This window comes from Epinephelus fuscoguttatus, linkage group LG7 (assembly GCF_011397635.1).
Source record: "Epinephelus fuscoguttatus linkage group LG7, E.fuscoguttatus.final_Chr_v1".
NCBI lineage: Eukaryota > Metazoa > Chordata > Actinopteri > Perciformes > Serranidae > Epinephelus > Epinephelus fuscoguttatus.
The window spans coordinates 45,147,910-45,167,384 of record NC_064758.1 but is presented as its reverse complement, the minus strand read 5'-3'; the positions used below and the strand labels follow the sequence as shown (position 1 = coordinate 45,167,384).

Genomic DNA, 19,475 nt, shown 5'->3' with positions numbered 1-19,475 from the left:
TTTAGGTCACATAGACAGTACATTGTCCTGGACTAATCATATGGACTTTTCAGCATTAACATACAACAGAGAATTGACTTTGAGATGTTGTGTAATAAAAAAACAATCAAATCAAATAAATCATAATAACAGAATGAGTCACAGGAGACATTTCCCTTCACAGTGAGTACTTTTCTGCTGATACTTTTAAGCACATCTTGTTTGTCATATACACATATGTAGATTCAAACAGTTTTTGTTTGCTGTGATCATTCCTCCTGTTCATACTGGACAGTAACAGATTTTCTCTCCTAACATGCATCTAGACAGACTTAAAAATCTGTAAAACCTTCCTTCAAAGAGGATTTTAAATGCAGGACTTCTTCTTGTAATGAAGTTCTTTTACTTTAGTATTCCCACCATGACAGTTTCTGGTTATTTAGCTTTATATACTGTTCAAATGCATAAAGGTCATCAGGATTTTGTGTTTATCTCTACAAAATGACCGAGCTAAGTTTATAATATAAAGTTAAAAAACCTCCCTCTGCACAGCTGATATAGGGGATCAGGTGCTGGTCGATCGCAGGAACATCTTAAGTAACATATCAAAAGTAGACGACCGCACACTGAGTAGACTTTACTGTGAATTTATTGAGAGCGAACAACACGTTTCACCTGTGGCTTCTTCAGGTTCACTCATCACAATTACCTGAACATTCACAGGTGTGATAAAGACTCACGTGACTTGATTGTCAGTCAGTTCACTTCATTTTTTTCTTTTTCTTTTAGTGCTTTAACAGATTTCCAAAAAATAAAACAATATAATTTTTCTAAGTTGTACAAAATGAAATAAAACAAAATAAAAAATCAAAATTAATGAAAAATTACAAGAGTTACACAATTTATATCGTTTAAACTGATACCATTATACAACCAACTGAATAGAAAATTATCAGTACGTTCACTTCATTTTTTCTCCAGTGCATTGACATATATCAAAAAATAAACATTTCTCCAATTGGAGCATAATAATTTTGTACAAAATTACATCTTAAAAAACGTAGTTAGATCAATAGATAGTTACAAGAATTACACAATTTTATATTATTTCAATTCACCATTATACAGCCGACTGAATAGGAAATGTTGAGAATGTTTTTTTAAAAAGGGGGGTTACAGGTCCTACAGCTGTCCCTCTCTACGCTAAATGGAAGGGGTGAGTGACAGGAGACCTAGTGACTCATCTCTCCCTACGGGTCCAGATGACCTGTAGAGGGAGATACAAGTTAATATTTATGTCATAGAAAAGGACTCAAATCCTGTGTTTTCAATAAATTCACAGTAAAGTCTATTCAGTGTGCGGTCGTCTATTTTTGATATGTTTATAATATATAGCTTTAATAAAGTTCAGAGTGTGACGATGTACAGTCGACTATAACAGCGCACTCAGTCAGTCCTCTCTGCAGAGCAGACTGTATGCTTAGGTTCCTATGGGCTGTTCCACAGTGGTACAGTGTTGTCTGAGGGAAACGTTCAAACAACCTTATGAAAAGAGAACGTTTTTAATGGTTTACAATTTCAAATGGTTTTTGTACGTTTTCCATTGGTATCATATTAAATTTGATGAATATTCTAAACAATAACCCTCTTTTTTAATTTCTTACCATCAGAGTACTGTGTTGCTTTGAGGTAACATACCCAAAAATGTACCCCTATAACAATATGTCTTGAACATTTCTTTAAATTATGTTATTATGTTCACTCAGTATATTATATGAAAACAATTTCTTCTTTATTTTCCCCAGCTGGCATCATAATGTGTACCACACAGGGATATATCAAAGTGCTGTAACAGAAGAATAAACATTCACAAAACAAACACTGACCTGCTGTGATGAGCAGAAGAACTGTGTCCATCTTGTTCGCTCTCAGTTTGTTGAATGCGTGACTTCAGACTTGCAGCTGTTGAAATAGCTCCTGATGTTCAACACAAACGCCTCACAGTACCTCACTGTCATTTTAACGTCATGGAAAGTGTTCTGATAAAACAATTATTTGCATATTAGGCAAAAAACTCAGCAGTTTTCCTCGTTTTCAAAAACATGTCTGACAGGCCTGTCATGTTGTTGGACTACAGCCACAAACAAACAGTGACCACACTCTGTAGTGAATGATCATTAGTCATTTAAAGGCAGTGACATTTCCATTACATTATAAAGATTCATTCTACAATGGATCCACTTTTTCATACTTTCAAACATTTGGCAGGAGTGTTGTGCTGTACAAAGACAAAGTGTGTTACAAACTACATATTCTGTCAAAACTGAGTTAAGACCAGAATCTCACTTCTTGGCTTCTGCTTTACCATATCAAAATGATTATGCCATAGAAATGTATCACCTGCCAATTCTGGTGTTCTCTGGCAAATGCCAGTTGAGCTGCACGGTGCTGGGCTGTGAGCACAGGTCCCTGTAGAGGACGTGGGGCCCTCATGCCACCCTCATGGAGTCTGTTCCTGACAGTGTGGTCAGAAACATGCACACCAGTAGCCTGCTGGAGCTCATGTTGTAGGGCTGTGGCAGTGCTCCTCCTGTTCCTCCTCACACAAAGGAGCAGACACCGGTCCTGCTGCTGGCTTGATGCCCTTCTACGGCCCTGTCCAGCTCTCCTGGTGTAACGGCCGGTCTCCTGGTTTCTCCTCCCTGCTCTTGAGACTGTGCTGGGAGACACAACAAACACTCTTGTGACTGCAAGTATAGATTTGCCATCTTGGAGGAGCTGGACAACCTGTGCAACCTGATTTGGCTGCAGGTACTGCCTCATGCTGCCCTTACTGGGGGATGTCTTGCTTTTGCCTCTGCATTGCACCTGTTGCCACTTAGATTTGCACTAAAGCAGCTGAAACTGATTCACAGTCACTTGTGCTTCCTAAATGGACAGACTGATATCCCTGAAGTTTAACTGACTTGGTGTTAGACTGAGACCAGAGCTCTGCGGTGCGAGCATTTCACTCACATTTGCGACTAAAAATAGTTTTGTGCGAGCAAAAGAAATCATTCAGGAGCACGCTGTGCGAGTACAGATTTCAACCAGCAGCAGAAACGAAAGGCGAATCCTGCAGGTTGTGGGTTGAACCGGGGTCACAGACAGGAATACGGCGGAGCACTATGGCCACCGCCGCAAGATGACGGTTTACCGGCGACCAAGAAGCCCGGCTCCAGGTCCAGTAACTTCCTCTTCGCTGGTGTCATGACTGCCCAGAAGTACCTGAACAGCCGAGCCGTGGCGGCACACAGGTATGTGACGTGTCAGAGGAGAAACGAGCCGCTCACATTTCTCTCTTTGTGGCAGGTAACGGTCCACAAACCTCACCGCACTGAAGGGACTGTTCTTAACTTATCAGAGGAGGAGGGTGGCTGGCTGATTTTTATTTTATTTATTTATTTTATTTTGATCCCCCCTGTAGCCACAAATATTTTTCCTTGAGCTTTTCGAAGTGACTGGTGGAAAATGCATGACCCTTCACCATGAATTAGATTTTTAAAATTTAGTTGAGTTCATCGGATGAAGTCAGCTCAGCGTGCCAGGCGACCCAACTCCAAAAGCCAGTGGACTAAAGACATCCTTTGTGTCTAATAGTAGAGCAGTAGGCCCAATGTAGCCCTGTGTGTGTGTGTGTGTGTGTGTGTGTGTGTGTGTGCTGGGTCCTTACCACACACATGATGAAGGATGAGCTAAAGGTTAGCATAGAGCCCTGACTGAGACAGTTCAGTGCAGCCTTCATTTCTTTGAGCAGTGTATTTTGTGTGCAGTTGGGTTGGTGACTGAAATGACTGCCATCTTGTTTTTGGCCAGGTGAGTAAATGTGCTTGAGTTTAACTGTCTTTAAATATTTCAGCTCTGTACATGGATGCACTACCCTGGAGTTCTCGCGAGAGCACAGTTTGAATTTGCTCAGCGAGTCACTCTGGCAATCAGTCATGATGCTCAATACCCATGCCCATGAAACCGAGCTGCACCAATCACATCGGTGTATTTGATATAGGCGGGCCAGAGGCGAGCTAAACAGATGACGACAGCACTGCGACGACGAAGTCCAGCATCAGTCAGTAAACATTGCAAGATGGCTACGGATGAACACCAGTTGTTTGAAACGGCTTTGGCTGCTACAATGAACGAGTTAGACTTGGCTTTTTCTCTAAAAGAGGAACAGAAGACGGCGCTCGAGTCTTTCCTTTGCAAGAAGGACGTTTTTGCTGTTTTGCCAACCGGATACAGCAAGAGTCTAATCTACCAGTTAGCTCCGCTGGTAGCTAAGCTCTGGATACATCACCCCGTGTGTTGTTCTGATTGGTTGTAGTGTTATCCAGTTGCGTGCAGTGAAATTTAAAAATGCATGCTTGGTGCCGCCCCTCGAGTTGGGCCATTTTCATTACTCATAGCCAGACCCTAAATCTTTCTAGATTTGGGTCTGGATTTCCAGGCTATGGATGCGCCGCTGTCAGGCTAACAGTTACATTAGCTGACTTTATCTATTATTTTACAGCCACTGGGCCAACTGTTCCCAGAGGTCTGTTAAAACTCTGTTAAAAATCCAGGTTGAGCCTGAGAACATGGAAAGGTTATCACAGCACACTGTGACTGCATCCAACTCGAGGCATGTTTAACACAATGGTTTATATTCATGATGTTTGATGTTAGTGGACTCAGCTCCTCCTGACTGAAGGTGGAGGGTTTTTGATCCATTCTCAGCAAATTCTTTTTTTACTTCTCCTCTTTACATCTTGCTATTTTCAGGACCTAAAGTGTCCTTTGGTTTTTCCCAGTTTGATTGCTTGGAGCAGCCGTAAACAGGGTAAATCACAGGCATCTGTGCAGTGGTGGTAGTCTTTGCCTTCAGCTGCCTGCCCTGCATCTGGACAGTGCACTAATGTATGACGTCATCAGAAGTTATTTTAGGATCAATAAGACATGTTACATATAACGTAGCTGAGTCTTTTAATTAATGTCAATAAATCAGATTGATGATCAACAAATTCAGAATGCATGTGATTTAGTGACGTACACAAACACAATGAACACTACTACTCCTTGTTGTGACCATGTTAGCGTGTATACCTTAGCACTGAGCTAAAAGAACTGCTGCTTATTTACAGACTCACAGGTGCAACACAACAATTTGGATGTTTTTTTTACCAAAGAAGAAGAAGAAGAAGGAAAAGACAGAGGAAGAGGAGGGTAGAAGAAGATAAAGATAAGCTCATCTTGTTTTGGGCTGGTCTTCTTCTTCTTCTTCTTCTTCCTCCTCCTCATGGAAGACTTTTCCATCTGGCTGCTTCCTCCGGCTCAGTTTGCTGTGGTCATTGAGCCCCTGGTCCTTCAGCCTCTGTTTGAGCTGAGACACAAAAACATTCACTTTCCTGCATATCACCAGCAGAGAAAATCTCTTGGTGAATTCTATCCTGCATTCTTTCTCACACTGTCCTCATGCTGAAGTTCTTCTTCAGGAGCATGCTGCTGCACGCTTTGATTTATTCAGCTGTAAATGCTTTATTATTTTTGACACACAAGTCTTTCAATAATGATGACACATGTGTTTGGACTGCATATAGCATATTTACAATGTTCTTAGGAGTCAGCTAAATCATATGAATGATTTGGTTCTACTGTAAAAAGAAAATGTACCTGCTTTAAGATGTCCTCCGTCACAGCATGGTCGTTCAGATCCACAGAGGAGTCCTGCGTCTTAAACCTCAGCTTCATCACTTTCATCACTTTCTCTGAAACAGGCATGACTTAAAACAAACAAACAAACAGGCTTTAGTCACAACATTTCTGGTTGGATAATAATCAGCATGCTTCAATAATGAAAGAGAAATCTATGGTACTACATTTTCCATCAGCTCAGTCTCTTAACATGGAGCTCTGCCGTCACTCAAACAACACGAACCTATCATCTGATCACTGCTGATTATTAACTGACTGAATAATATCATGAACATCATCAACATTATGGATGTTAATTTGTATTTTCTATCCATAGCTTGATCATTACGGTTGTTATTTGTTTGTTTTCAAGAGGTTTTTTGCTGGATATATCAATAAAGTAAACCTAAATGTACATGTAAAGGCTAATCACACCATAGCTCACCACTGTAACAGATAAATGCTCTCTTCAAGTCACAGTTCCAGTCGTCCCAGCCTCCAGATTGGCCAAAGACTGCAGCCACACAAGACTTCAAGGAACCAGTAGGTGCTGAAGGTCTCCAGTGCCTAAATGAGGAGCTACTTCCATCCGACCACTTCCAGGAGTCTCTGAAGAGGCCGATCCAGACACGTTCTCCTGCAGGTATCAGCTCCTGTACCTTCTGGTTCTCTGTCATGTTCCTCACACTGGTCAGGTCTGTGTAGTTTACTCTGCAGTGGCTCTGGGCCTCAGTCCATGTCATGGAGGCGTCAGTGAGGACAACTGTCACATTAGACCCTGAAAATACAGCACAGTGAGGCGCTGGGAAGAGACACCATAACATGCAACATAAATGCTATATATTATGTATGAATATTTCCTCACATTTATTAAACACACACATTTCTTTAAAGCTGAAATCATGAAGCTGTGCAGGGGCGTAGCACCAAACTCTGGGCCTTGTGCCTAAGCAGCCTCTGTGGGCCCCCCACCCTTCCTCTCTCGATCTATGTCTCTCTCATGCACCTTTTGGTTCTGTCTGTCAGTTTGCCTTCTTTCTTCCTTCCTTCCTTCCTTCCTTCCTTCCTTCCTTTGTTGGAACCCTGATTTCCCTTTTTAAAGTAAAGACATGTCAGTGTATGTTGGTGCATCAGCAGCATAAGCAGACACTCAAACCTCTTTTACACTGCCTCTTCAAGGCGGTAATTTAATGTGGTTATGTCGCCTCACAATTATATATCAAAGGTACGATGGGGGATAGAGTTGTCTCGCCTGTAAGCCGGCAGCGGAGATTCTAACAGCGCCGAAACAGCGGTTATATAAACGGGACAGCCAGCAGGTCCAGGAGCTCCTAACCCTCCGAGCACAGGACGAGATCAGCCGCCATATAACAGGGACGCCAAATGATTGTTATTGACATGTTATGCTGTTGTTCTTGTTTATAACGCGCAGCTGATGCGTATGTTATACTTCACACTAAAGGCCAAAGCTGTTGTGTTACCTCGTGCTTGTCACACCTCCTTTGCCTCCTGGATGACAGCATACTGTCTAAAATCACCCACTGGATGCCGCCATTGTTTGGTTCTGTGCAAAAATGCAAAATAGGCACAGGGAAGAGACTTTGTAGCGTCTCTATAGCGCCATCTCTGTGTAAAAACGGTTTCACCTGGCTCTAGCTGCGTTTAAAAATGAAGTGCAGGGGTGGAGTAACCCATTTTATGCCTTCAAGGGGTCAAAGAGGCCTCATGACAGGTTTTTTTGAGGTAATCAGTTCCATTTTTCCCCCACTACGACGTCCCTGGAGCTGTGTGCATATGAACATGCAGACGTCCAGTCTAACATCCATCCATAAAGACACATCAGAGCTATTTTGCCTCCTTTTCTTAAACCCCGTCTGACTGAGACAGTGACGTGGGATGAACCTGTGTTAATGGTCGAGCTGTAGGGGTCAACAGAAATGATATAAACCGGCTCTATGATCCATGATCCTGCTTCCCACACTGAAATGAAGGCAGAGCTCACATCCATCTGCTTTTAATGACATTAAAGAAACTGAAGACAAAGAGGCAAGGAGAAGCAGAGAAGGGTCAGAGGTCAAGAACCTAAACTGCTGTGAGTTAATATTCTTACCTCTGACATCTGAGCAGACGGCCTTATAGTTCATGTTACAAGGGACGTCGCTTCATAGTCCATCATCATACATCCGTGTGCAGTGTGCTGCACTGTTAATATTGCTTGGTTCTCCAGCCCTCCATCGTCTGAACTCTGTCTCCCCGTCTTTGTAGAAACTTGTGTCTGACAGTGACCACTTCCAGCTGTGCGTGCCTCTGTACAGTCCAATCCAGACTTCTCGATACTAATATTTGACAGTGAGATAAAGAATTAGAGCTCGCTCTAGCTTTTGTTCAAGGCAACATTTTTACATAAACTTGCCATTAACAGTCTTGATGCTGCCTGTCAGTCTGATCCTCCACCACTTTATTACAGGATTTTACAGCTGAGAGATTCAATGTGTAAAACTCTTAAAGGACAGGTTCACAAAATTGAAGTCTGTCTTCAAACAACATTCAGGAGCTCATATGAACAGTGAAACAAGTTTTGCCTCCTGTAATCATTCCTGCTGTTCATACTGGACATTAAGAGATCCCCTCATATTGGACTTTCAGTGTAAGTGATGCTGTTGCAACTCATAATGAAATAATTTCAATGTACGCGATAACAGTTTTGTAATAACACTGGTGTCATGGAAGATTAGAAGAGTTTCTTTGCTCTAAGAAACAAGGAGAGTACTCTTTTCTTTAAATGATCACATCATACACTGAATTAATGACATTATTCAACATTTTTCTACTTAGTTTATACATAATCATTTTCCTACATTATTACATTTGGCATAAAACTCTTAATTACTAATTAAGCACTCAGGTTTTCTCACATTATATGCTGAATATTATTATTATTATTTTGAGCTGCTACAGCTGGGAACAAACTCTACAGTCCTCGTTGTGTGTAAAATATATTCAAACATTGATGTGAAGTTAATCTGAGGCTTCATCTGTCTGTGGAGATCTTCCAAAGTTAGAGTCTTCCTCCTTTTGTTACCATCCCTCCACTGCAGCTCAACAGGGAAACACTGTCTGCTCAAACACCATGAGGGAAGTTTATACTGAAAACACTTTATACTTCTACTCTACTACATTTTACAGGAGATATTTACTATAGTTACTATGTAGGATCAGATTTTAATACTTTCAAACCACCTGTCACTGACACACTTATCAAAATGACTTTTACATGAAAGACAGAGAAAAGTGAACTCAAATAGCTGGAACATACTGTGCTTGTATCTGCCATGTTGTTCAGGGTCGTCACGTCCTCCATGTTGTCGACAGTAGCCAGGTCTGTGTATTTCTCTCTGCAGTAACTTTGTGCTTCAGTCCAGTTCTTCAGGTCATAAACAAAATGGTACTGACGTTCAGCATGTGATGAGACAGCACACAGCCCTGTAGTGACACACATGCATAGTGATCAGATTCAGGCAGTGGTGGCAGTAAAAGTGGTACCACAGCGTAGATATACTCTGTTACAGGTTTAAGTCCTGCATTCAAAATATATCTAAAAGTGCAAAAAGTAAAAGTACTTATTTTGCAGAATGCCCAATGTCAGAATAATTTATCATCTATTGTTGGATAAGTATTGATGCATTAATGTGTTCATCACTTTAATGTTACAGCTGATAAATGTGGAGCTCATTTCAATAAATACCGTTGGTAGTCTGTGAATTTCTCTCCCGGGATCAATAAAGTTTCATCTCAATCTATAATCATACATCACAATGTATGTGTTGATTATACGCTGTATTATTCATCTGAACCTGCAAATTATCTAAAGTTATTCAATAAATGTAGTGAAGTAAACAGATAATATTTACCTCTGAGGTGAAGTGGAGTAGAAGTAAAAAGTGGCAGAGAATCAAAACACTCAAGTGAAGTACAAGTACCTCAAAATTGTACTTAAGTACAGTAATCGAGTAAACTGCACTGGATTTAGGCGCTTAACTCACTAACTGAATCATGTTACATTAAAGTTAGACTGAACATCAGTGAAGGGAGAGTACTGTAGAACTAAAGTGATGTCACAGAGTTAAAACAAAACAAAACATTAAAAATGAGAAATAAGTAATTTCTCAAATGTATAAAACACTTGCCTGACAGAGCCATGATGCTCAGAAGAACTTCCTCCATCCTCGTCTGTTCCCTGTTCCTCTCCGTCTGTCTGTGACTGCAGATGTGCAGCTGTTGAATCTTCTTATCAAGTTAAACATTAACATCTTGACTGTACTTCTGACTTCATACTAAGTTGCTATGGGAACAGTTATTTACCTATCAGGCTTATTATGTCAGTACATCTCATAAATATTTGCTTATTGTGTACTGAACAGGGTAGGCCTATATGAATTCCTATTGTTGGTTTGATGGTCCAAACATGATGAGGGTTCCTAACTGTCCGCAGCCACATAAAGCCAAGAAAATCTGTGACGAGTGATTATCAATCATTTTAAAGACGTGATGTAAAGACTCAGCTTCCATAGCTGCTGTTACGACTGTCTCAAGGTTGGACAGAGAGCAGAGAGACACTCAGGAGATGGAACTAACTCACCTGAGAAAAAATTGACCAAATGAAAACAAATCAAAATCACACTGGAGAGATTATATATCTCTCTGTGTTGGGAACAACTCAGGATCCCCCAGGAAGAGCTGGAAAACATTACTGAGGAGAGGGACGTCTGGAATACTTTGCTTAGCCTGCTGGATGAGCAGAAGATAATGGATGGATGGATGTCTGTTTGATTACCGATACTGATTTGATGCCTGAGACATTTCGTGGTTTCAGCTCTGTTAATGTGAAGATTTGCTGCTTGTTATTGTTGTTGTTATTGTTAATTATTTTGAGGATTTGTACTGTCGGTTGAGCAAACATTTATTGTTTGGTTTTACAAACACTATATATCATACCATATACACCCAGTGAGCCATTTCTCTGCACTGACTGCTTTTACTTTTGACATTTTAAGAACATTTTCCTGATTATGATTACAAACCTTTATTAAAGCAACATTTAAATGCAGGACTTATATTCACTCTGTCACTCCTCTGAGAACCGTCACCTTATCATGGTGGAAGAGTTTGAGTGCCCTAATGATGCTAGGAGCTGGGTTGTCGGGGGTAGGGTTTCCCATGGCAGATTGGTTCTGGGCGAAGGGTCAGACGAAGAACGGTTCAAAAGACACTTCATGATGGAAAATAAGAACAGCTGGCGTATCCGGCCCGGAGGGTTACCGGGGCCCCGCCCTGGAGCCAGGCCTGGGGCCCGTGGGCGAGCACCTGGTGGCCGGGCCTTCGCCCATGGGGTCCGGCCGGGCCCAGCTACATGGGCTCGTCCCCCTGCAGGCCCACCACCCGCAGAGGGATCCAGAAAGGTTCAGTGCAGTGTGGATTGGGCAGCAGACCAAGGCGGGGCCTTGGTGGTCCAATCCTCGGCCACAGAAGTTGGCTCTTGGGACATGGAATGTCACCTCTCTGGCGGGGAAGGAGCCGGAGCTTGTGGAAGAGGTTAAGCGATACCGGCTAGATATAGTCGGCCTCACCTCGACACATAGTTCTGGATCTGGAACCCAAGTCCTTGAGAGGGGTTGGACTCTCTCTTTTGCTGGAGTTGCTCTGGGTGAGAGGCGGAGGGCCAGGGTGGGCTTTCTGATAGCCCCCAGATAGCCTCTGCCTCTATGTTGGGGTTCACCCCAGTAGAGGAAAGGGTTGCGTCCCTGCGCCTTCAGGTCGGGGAACGGGTCCTGACTGTTGTCTGTGCTTATGCGCCGAACAGCAGTGCAGAGTACCTGCCCTTTTTGGAGTCCCTGGGACAGGTGCTGGACAGTGCCCCAACCGGGGACTCCATTGTTCTGCTGGGAGACTTCAACACTCACATGGGCAACGACAGCAAGACCTGGAAGGGCGTGATTGGGAGGAACGGCCTGCTCAGTCTGAACCCGTGTGGTGTTCAGTTATTGGACTTCTGTGCGGGTCACAGTTTGGCCATAACGAAAGCCATGTTCGAGCACAAGGATGTCCATCGGTGCACATGGCACCAGGACAGCCTTGGTCGCAGGTCAGTGATTGACTTCGTAGTCATATCATTTTACCTGCAACCATATGTTCTGGACACTCGGGTGAAGAGAGAAGCAGAGCTGTCAACTGATCACCACCTGGCGGTGAGTTGGATCAGGTGGCAGGGGAGGATGCCGCGCAGACCTGGCAGGCCCAAATGAGCAGTGAGGGTCTGGTGGGAACGTCTGGCAGAAGAACCTGTCAAGATGATCTTCAACTCCCACCTCCAGGAGAGCTTCGACTGCGTCCCGACAGCGGAAGGGGACATGAGTCCGAATGGGTCTTGTACCACTCTGCCATTGTCGAGGTGGCTGTTGCAAGCTGTGGCCGCAAGGCCGCGGGGGCCAGTCACGGCGGTAACCGTCAGGCTGAAGAAGGAGGCCTAAAGGGCATGGTTGATCTGTGGGTCTCCAGAAGCAGCTGACGGAATACTTTGAGGAGCTTCTCAATGCCACCAACACGTATTCCAGTGAGGAAACAGAACCGGGGGTCTCGGGGGCGGGTCGTCCAATTTCTGGGGCAGAAGTTGCCGAGGTAGTGAAGGAACTACACGGCGGCGGAGCCCCAGGGGTGGACAGGATTCACCCTGGATATCTCAAGGCTCTGGATGTTGTAGGGCTGTCCTGACACGCCTCTGCAACATTGCGTGGCCTCTGGAGTGGCAGACCGGGGTGGTGGTCCCCATCTTCAAGAAAGGGGACCAGAGGGTGTGTTCCAACTACAGGGGGATCACACTCCTCAGCCTACCCGGTAAGGTCTACACCAGGGTGCTGGAGAAGGGGGTCCGGTCGATAGTTGAACCTCGGATTGAGGAGGAGCAATGTGGTTTTCGTCCCGGATGCGGAACCGTGGACCAGCTCTTTACCCTCGCCAGGGTGCTGGAGGGGTTCGCCCAACCAGTCCACATGTGTTTTGTGGATTTGGAGAAGGCTTACGACCATGTCCCGAGGGGCATCCTGTGGGGGGTGCTCCGGGAGTATGGGGTTGGTGGCCCTTTGCTAAGGGCATTCCAGTCCCTGTACCAAAGGAGCACGAGTCTGGTTCGCGTGGCTGGCAGTAAGTCGGACCTGTTCCCGGTGAGGGTTGGACTCCGCCAGGGCTGCCCTTTGTCACCGGTTCTGTTCATAACTTTCATGGACAGAATTTCTAGGTGCCAAGTGGTGGAGGGTGTCAGGTTCGGTGACGGGAGGATCTGGTCTCTGCTCTTTGTGGATGATGTGGTCCTCCTAGCTCCATCGAACAGTGACCTCCAGCTCTCGCTGGGACGGTTCGCAGCCGAGTGTGAAGCGGCTGGGATGAGAATCAGCACCTCCAAGTCTGAGGCCTTGTCCTCAGCCGGACAAGGGTGGATTGCCCACTCCAGGTTGGGAGGGGGGGTCCTGCCTCAGGTGGAGGAGTTTAAGTATCTCGAGATCTTGTTCACGAGTGAGTAGGATAGAGCGGGAGAATGACAGGCGGGTTGGGGCGGCGTCAGCAGTGATGCGGGCGCTGAACCGGTCCGTTGTGGTGAAGAGGGAGCTTAGCCAGAAAGCGAAGCTCTCAATTTACCGGTCGATCTACGTTCCAACCCTCACCTATGGTCACGAGCTCTGGGTAGTGACCCAAAGAACGCAATCACGAGTACAAGCGGCAGAAATGAGTTTCCTCCGCAGGGTGGCTGGGCTCAGCCTTAGAGATAGGGTGAAGAGAACGGACATCTGGGAGGGACTGGGAGAGGACTGTCTGGGCTTCTTTGCTGAGGCTGCTGCCCCTGCGACCCGGACCTGGAGAAGTGGAGGACGACGAAGACAAAGACTTATATTTGCTCAAAAAGTATTTTCACAGTGTGGATTTGAACTTTTACTTTAGTTTATCACATTCATTTTCAGGGACCATGTCCAGAAATCATTCCTTTCATACAGAGAGAAGAGATGCATTGTTCCAGATTTAGCTTCAGGCACATTTCCAGTGAAGAGAAGGATCTGTATACTTCCTCAAACTTTATGCAAACACAGATTGATTTGAATGTTGCAGCCAGGGGCGGGCTGGCCATAGGGAGGTTTGGGAGTATTCCCGAACGGTCGGTCTGTTCCAGGCCGAACCGGCCGGTGGTCGGAACGTTTTTTTACCCCATAAAACGCAGCCACAGTTGACCGCAGCAGCCTGCCGTCGCAGCCGCAGGTGGCACAGAGTGGAACATCAGACTGGGTCAATCTAATATTTTGCATATTAAGGGAGGATACGTGCGGCCCCTCCCAATTTGAGCTGATCCTTGTTTCTATTGAAATGTGATTGGCTCAGCCGCTCAGTCATTAAACTGTTGTTTTCCTGTTAAAAAAAGAAAAAAAAAAGAAAGAGGATTGTTGAAAAAACAGTGTTTGAGTATGCATAGTATGTGTAAGCATATGTACTTCAACACACTCTACTGACTGACTAATCTGTGTGTGTTGTGTTTAATATCATTAGATTGTTTTTATACTGCAAATAAAGTATTCGTGTTAAAATTAAGGTTCCACTTGCGTCTGTCGTGCGATTGGAAAAAGGCCTCTCCAAACCAAGCTCCCAGGCTCAATTTCAACCTCAGCCCGCCCCTGGTTGCAGCTGACTCTGAAGAGCAACTCACATGTGCTGAAAGTAGTGTCAACATCTACATACTGTTATTTATGTAACTAGAGTTGTATTGAAGAAACATGAAGGACAAAAAAGCAACACTTACCGTACTTTATAAGTAAATTAGATTTTGTCATTGAGATTTTTGTTGTTTTCTTAACTTTTAGCCATGCTAGCAGCGTAGCTCCAGGGATGGCACAGTTGATTGGTCTTTGGTCCAGACTGACGCATCTCAACAGCAACTGGATGGATTGTGGTGCTTTGGTACAGACATTCATGATCCTCAGAGGCCAAAGATTCGTCAGGAGACAGGTTGGAACAGGCGACTACGTGCAATGCGCCATTCTGCAATGTTCTAAAAACCTGCTGGTTCGCAGGAAGTGACCACCATGAGACGGTGTATCGTCTCTAGTCAACAACTCTCTGTGCTTCTGATCTGTAACGTCGACAGGAAGTGACCACCATGAGACGGCGTATCATCTCTAGTCAACGACTCTCTGTGCTTCTGATCTGTAACGTCGACAGGAAGTGACCACCATGAGACGGCGTATCATCTCTAGTCAACAACTCTCTGTGCTTCGTTCTGATTTGCAGCTTTTCAGACTTATTTTGTGGCTGAATATAATTTGTAGCTTCTTAAACTCTGAATGAGGATAGTGATAGTGAGATACTGGCTACAGTGCTGAAACAAAACCAGCATCAGATGGACTGTATTCATAATCAATACGCCACAATAATATAAATAACCAGCGCCAATTCATCAGTCAGTGAGAATGTGTGTGTGGGCGGGGCATAAGCACATACAGCCAGCAGCAGCAGTGACCCACCGTCTGACACCGGCACACCGTGAGGACGGAAACAGAGGGCTCTGTGGGGACGGAGCACCTGCTGCAGCAAGCCAACACGCCGTCTGTGGCCATTTTGACCTGACCAGCAGACTTCACTACAAGCTGATTGGCTGTTGAAACAGGTGACGTGCTTTAAAACCAGCCGCCGGCCTTTTGACCAGCTGAGTGTCACCATCAGTCAACTTGAGTCGAGCTCAGACCGGCAACGTTCTGAGACAGTTTCGTCTCATCACAAATCTTTGGTCTGAACTGGGCTTTAAGGCTCAGTTATACTGTCTTTATGTTTGAAAATAGATATGTTAATTTAAACATTGTAAACGTCACCTCCCTCATACTTCCATGTGTCCTTTATGATAGATACAGCCAATAGACGGCACCAGAGGGCGAAGTCAAAAGTTTCTGACGACAACAAATGAGGCGACAGTGGAGGAGGTCGTTATGGACGCAGAATATTTTCACAATATATTACTGTATATTACCAATTTGTTACGTTCCGCCATTATTTCAATTCTTTGTCGTCTCCTACAGTTTTATCTCCCTTAAACACACTACACTGCCTCCATGATCTCTGGTGACGCCATGGATGCTGCTCTGTTTTCTGTGTCTGTAAGCTCTCAGAAAATGTGCACAAATAAATACAAAATGAACGTAGAGTATGGACAGAAGACTCCGTCTGCCTCCATCTCTGTCTCTAACGTTGAGCATAAATGAATCCTAATATTCATAACAGTATTTTCATTTCTCTGTTATTGTTATTTTTATAGGTGTGTCCTTTTGTTGTTGGTTATTTTATGATTATTTTCTTCACTTAAACAATTCATGTTCTTATTATTACTGTCACTTAAATGCGCCGTCATTCGTCTGTCAGCTGTCAACAATCTGCCATCTGTTTGTGGTTCAGTTGACGTGACGTTATTCCCGCTTTGCAGAGGATTGTGGGTCAGAATAGCCGGAGAAGCATGCTGGCTTTCATACTGCAAAATCCAACTGCATGCAGTAGAACATCCTGGTATTTTTGGCAGCTCTGAGGTTGTACCTGAGCTGAAAGGTCAAATCAGCATGCTAACATGCCTACAATGGAAAATGCTAACATGAATATGCTAAAATGTGTTCACTTTGCCCACATTCCCTGTTATAGCATGCTAACCTTTGCTAATTTCCAATAAAACACAAAGTACAGCTGAAGCTGATGGGAGTGTCATTAGTTTGAAGATATTTGGTCACACATCAAAATATTGTACAAAAGTCAGGAGATCAAACTTACACAGTTTATCCTCTGGGGACCACAAATTTGTGCACCAAGTTTCACATCCAGTCGCTCTTAATAATTTAACAAAGAACTAAAATGTCAACCTCACGGTGGGGCGAGAGAAAAAGTCAGATGATCATCAAAGTTGTTAGAATGTATAATCTTGGGACCTTGAATATCTTTTGTAAATGTCATGACATTTGATTTGTTATAAAGATATTTCAGTCACAACCACAAATGTCACCCTCATGGTGGCACTAGAGTGAAAGTCAGGAGTTCACCAAAGTCGGTAGGAATCAGCCTCTGTCTGAACTGGGCTTCAGACAGCATGTTAGAATCTACAGTGTATACAGTTATTACTTCAAAGTTAAAACTACACACATTGCAAAGTAACAACAGCAGAGCTCTCAGGGTTGACCTCCGTCTCTGGAGAGCTTGTGGAATGGCGTTTTGTGTTATCTCCAAGGTAACACATATATGAGGAAGAGGGTCAAAGATCAGCGTGCAATCTTATGATGAAGGAGTATGAACGCAGCTTTAGTCTGGCTCAATATTCACCCCAAATATTTTCAAGTAGATAAAAAATACATTAACACTCATAATTTAAGTGTGGAAAAACACAGCCGCTGCAGAATGAAGCTTTATTTATTCATGTCGCTGCCCTAATTATCATTCAGTACAGCTGCTGGTCACTATTTGTTTGTGGCTGTGGTCCAACAAAATGATACCAAACATGTTTTTGCAAAAGAGGAAGTGAACTCTGTTTTGCCTAATATGCAAATAACTGGTGCGTCTGAACAGTTTCCATGACGTTAAAACAACACTGAGGCACTGTAAGCCTGTTATGTTGACCATAACGAGCTATATCACTAATAATCACTTTATTTCAGCTCTGGTTATCTTTTTTAGAATAACAGGGTTTGCAAACTGTTTTGTGGTGTGATTTGAAGTGAGTGTGCTGAGCAGGTTGTTTAACACACACCAACACTGTTGGCTCTCTGCTGCCATCTAGTGGCAAATCTGAGCTCTTCCAAAATCAATCAAATTAATAATATAAAAATCTTGTCTAATATTTTAAAAATTCAACTTTTAAAGAGTATGTACAAGTCAGTCAGTCAGTCTTCATCTATAATGACATCCTCAGCATTTTAATTTCAACATAAAAAACTTTACTGAACATTAAAAACACATAAAAACACATAACCAATAAATGTTTCAGAAGTTCCTGACGTATTTCAAATATTTACATCAGTTTCTGTACAAGTCAAACAGACCTGAGGGGGCAAGAGAAAAAACAGGTGACAAGATGACAGAAAAAATGAGCAAATATGACCTCTGAAACAATAACAGTCCATTCACCTCCTAAAAAAGCCAAACAGTTCATGACGTGTTATTAAAATTTCATATACAGTATTTACATTCATTAAGAGAGTATAAAAACCTAAAGTCCTCTGATCCAGGACTGCTGTGTGCCAACGATGCTGCCTCCCCACCATCCTGTATACATGATTATTATTATTATTATTATTATCATCATCATGTGTGCTGAACGGCACTTTAGATAAAAACTTGATCAATTGTCTGAAAGCCAGAAACCAGAACCACGCAGCCATGTGGACCAGACTTACTGCTCCGTTGTCCCTAATAAACGATTAATAACCACTAATTAATTTACTGTTATCAATATAATTTCATGACAGTATTTGGCATCGTCTAAACGGCACCAGGAGGAGGTTTTGCTGTGAAGCATAAAATCTGCAGTTTGACTCTAAATCTGAACATCTTTGTTTGTGAGTTTGAGTTTGAGACTCTGTCACCGTCCACTGCTTTACTGTGACTCATCAGTGTTTCACAGGACAAACAAACCACTCCAGCAGGGAAATACAATAACCACTGATTAATGTCCATATATTTGCAGCATTATTGGCTGATTTGTTTACTGTTTCAGTGCTGCCTTTTTTATTTATTTGTGATGTGAGGACAAACAGCATCTCCTGGATGATTGTGTGGATGACATTAGATAAAGCACACATTAAAGTCGTCGTGTTTTAAAGCCCCTAAAGCAAATGAATGACCCCATTAAGTGACTGTATTTTGGCATGCCCTTTATAATGTGGAGATAATAAATGATGGTCATGTTTAGGTCTCCGAAGTCATGATTTAATTCAGTGTTTGCAGACTCTAGTACAGGGATGCTTGGCTTGTTTTGCCAGGAGGTCAGGGGCCAATCAACGGTCGTGCACATGTCCGCAGGGGTGTTTCTGGGATTTGAGAACATTTTGGGCCGAGCCCGGGCGCCTGTCAGAGGACCCTGGGGGATCCTCCTCTGGCAACTGTGTTGATAAACAAGCTCTATTTTGATGCTTTGTTTAATGCACTCTGGTACCTTAAAGGGAAATTTCAGTTTATTTCAACCTGTCTCCTATCGTCCTAAATTTGTTTCAAGTGACTAGTGACATAAAAATAATAGTTAGCATGTTAGCCGTTAGCCTAGATACAGCCGGGCGCATAGTAGCATCAGACCTGTTAAAACGTAAGTGAACGGGCAACCTTCAAGTGCAAAGTTAGTCCACTAAACAAGCTTTTTTTCCACAAAGACCGCCTCATATCGTTAGGATAAATGTCAGAGAACATATAGAAAACGACATGTAAACGTGTTGTCTTACCTTACCGGTGTGCTGCCATGTTTGTTTACCATTTAGCTCTGCTTTCCAAAGAGCAGCTGAAATATCGCGAGAACAAGCAGCAACAGCTGGAAGGCAGAACCGGACAGTAGTCTGAAAAGTTCATTCATTTATTTTCTGAAAGATTTATAGAATAATGGCTGACTTTTTGCCAGACTTCGACTTTGTGGAGGAGGAATTTGATTTTGCAGAGTTTGATGGCCGCCCTTATTTATTTGAGCCAGAATACACTGACGAAGAGCTTCGTGAAATTGAAGAACGGAGGAGCAGAGAGAGAAG

General features: G+C 43.4%; 1 protein-coding gene across 1 annotated transcript; it reads right to left on the bottom strand.

Annotated features, from left to right (window-relative positions):
- Window positions 1–7,951, bottom strand: LOC125891229 (putative C-type lectin domain family 20 member A). Its single transcript, XM_049580302.1, has 6 exons — window positions 7,796–7,951; window positions 6,131–6,463; window positions 5,665–5,774; window positions 2,380–5,374; window positions 1,866–1,941; window positions 1–1,246 (listed from the first exon to the last, which is right to left on the bottom strand). Exons 1-4 carry the CDS (start codon window positions 7,827–7,829, stop codon window positions 5,240–5,242), a joined length of 612 nt encoding a protein of 203 aa, XP_049436259.1. The 5' UTR covers window positions 7,830–7,951; the 3' UTR covers window positions 1–1,246; window positions 1,866–1,941; window positions 2,380–5,239.
- Window positions 7,952–19,475: the final 11,524 nt, after the last annotated feature.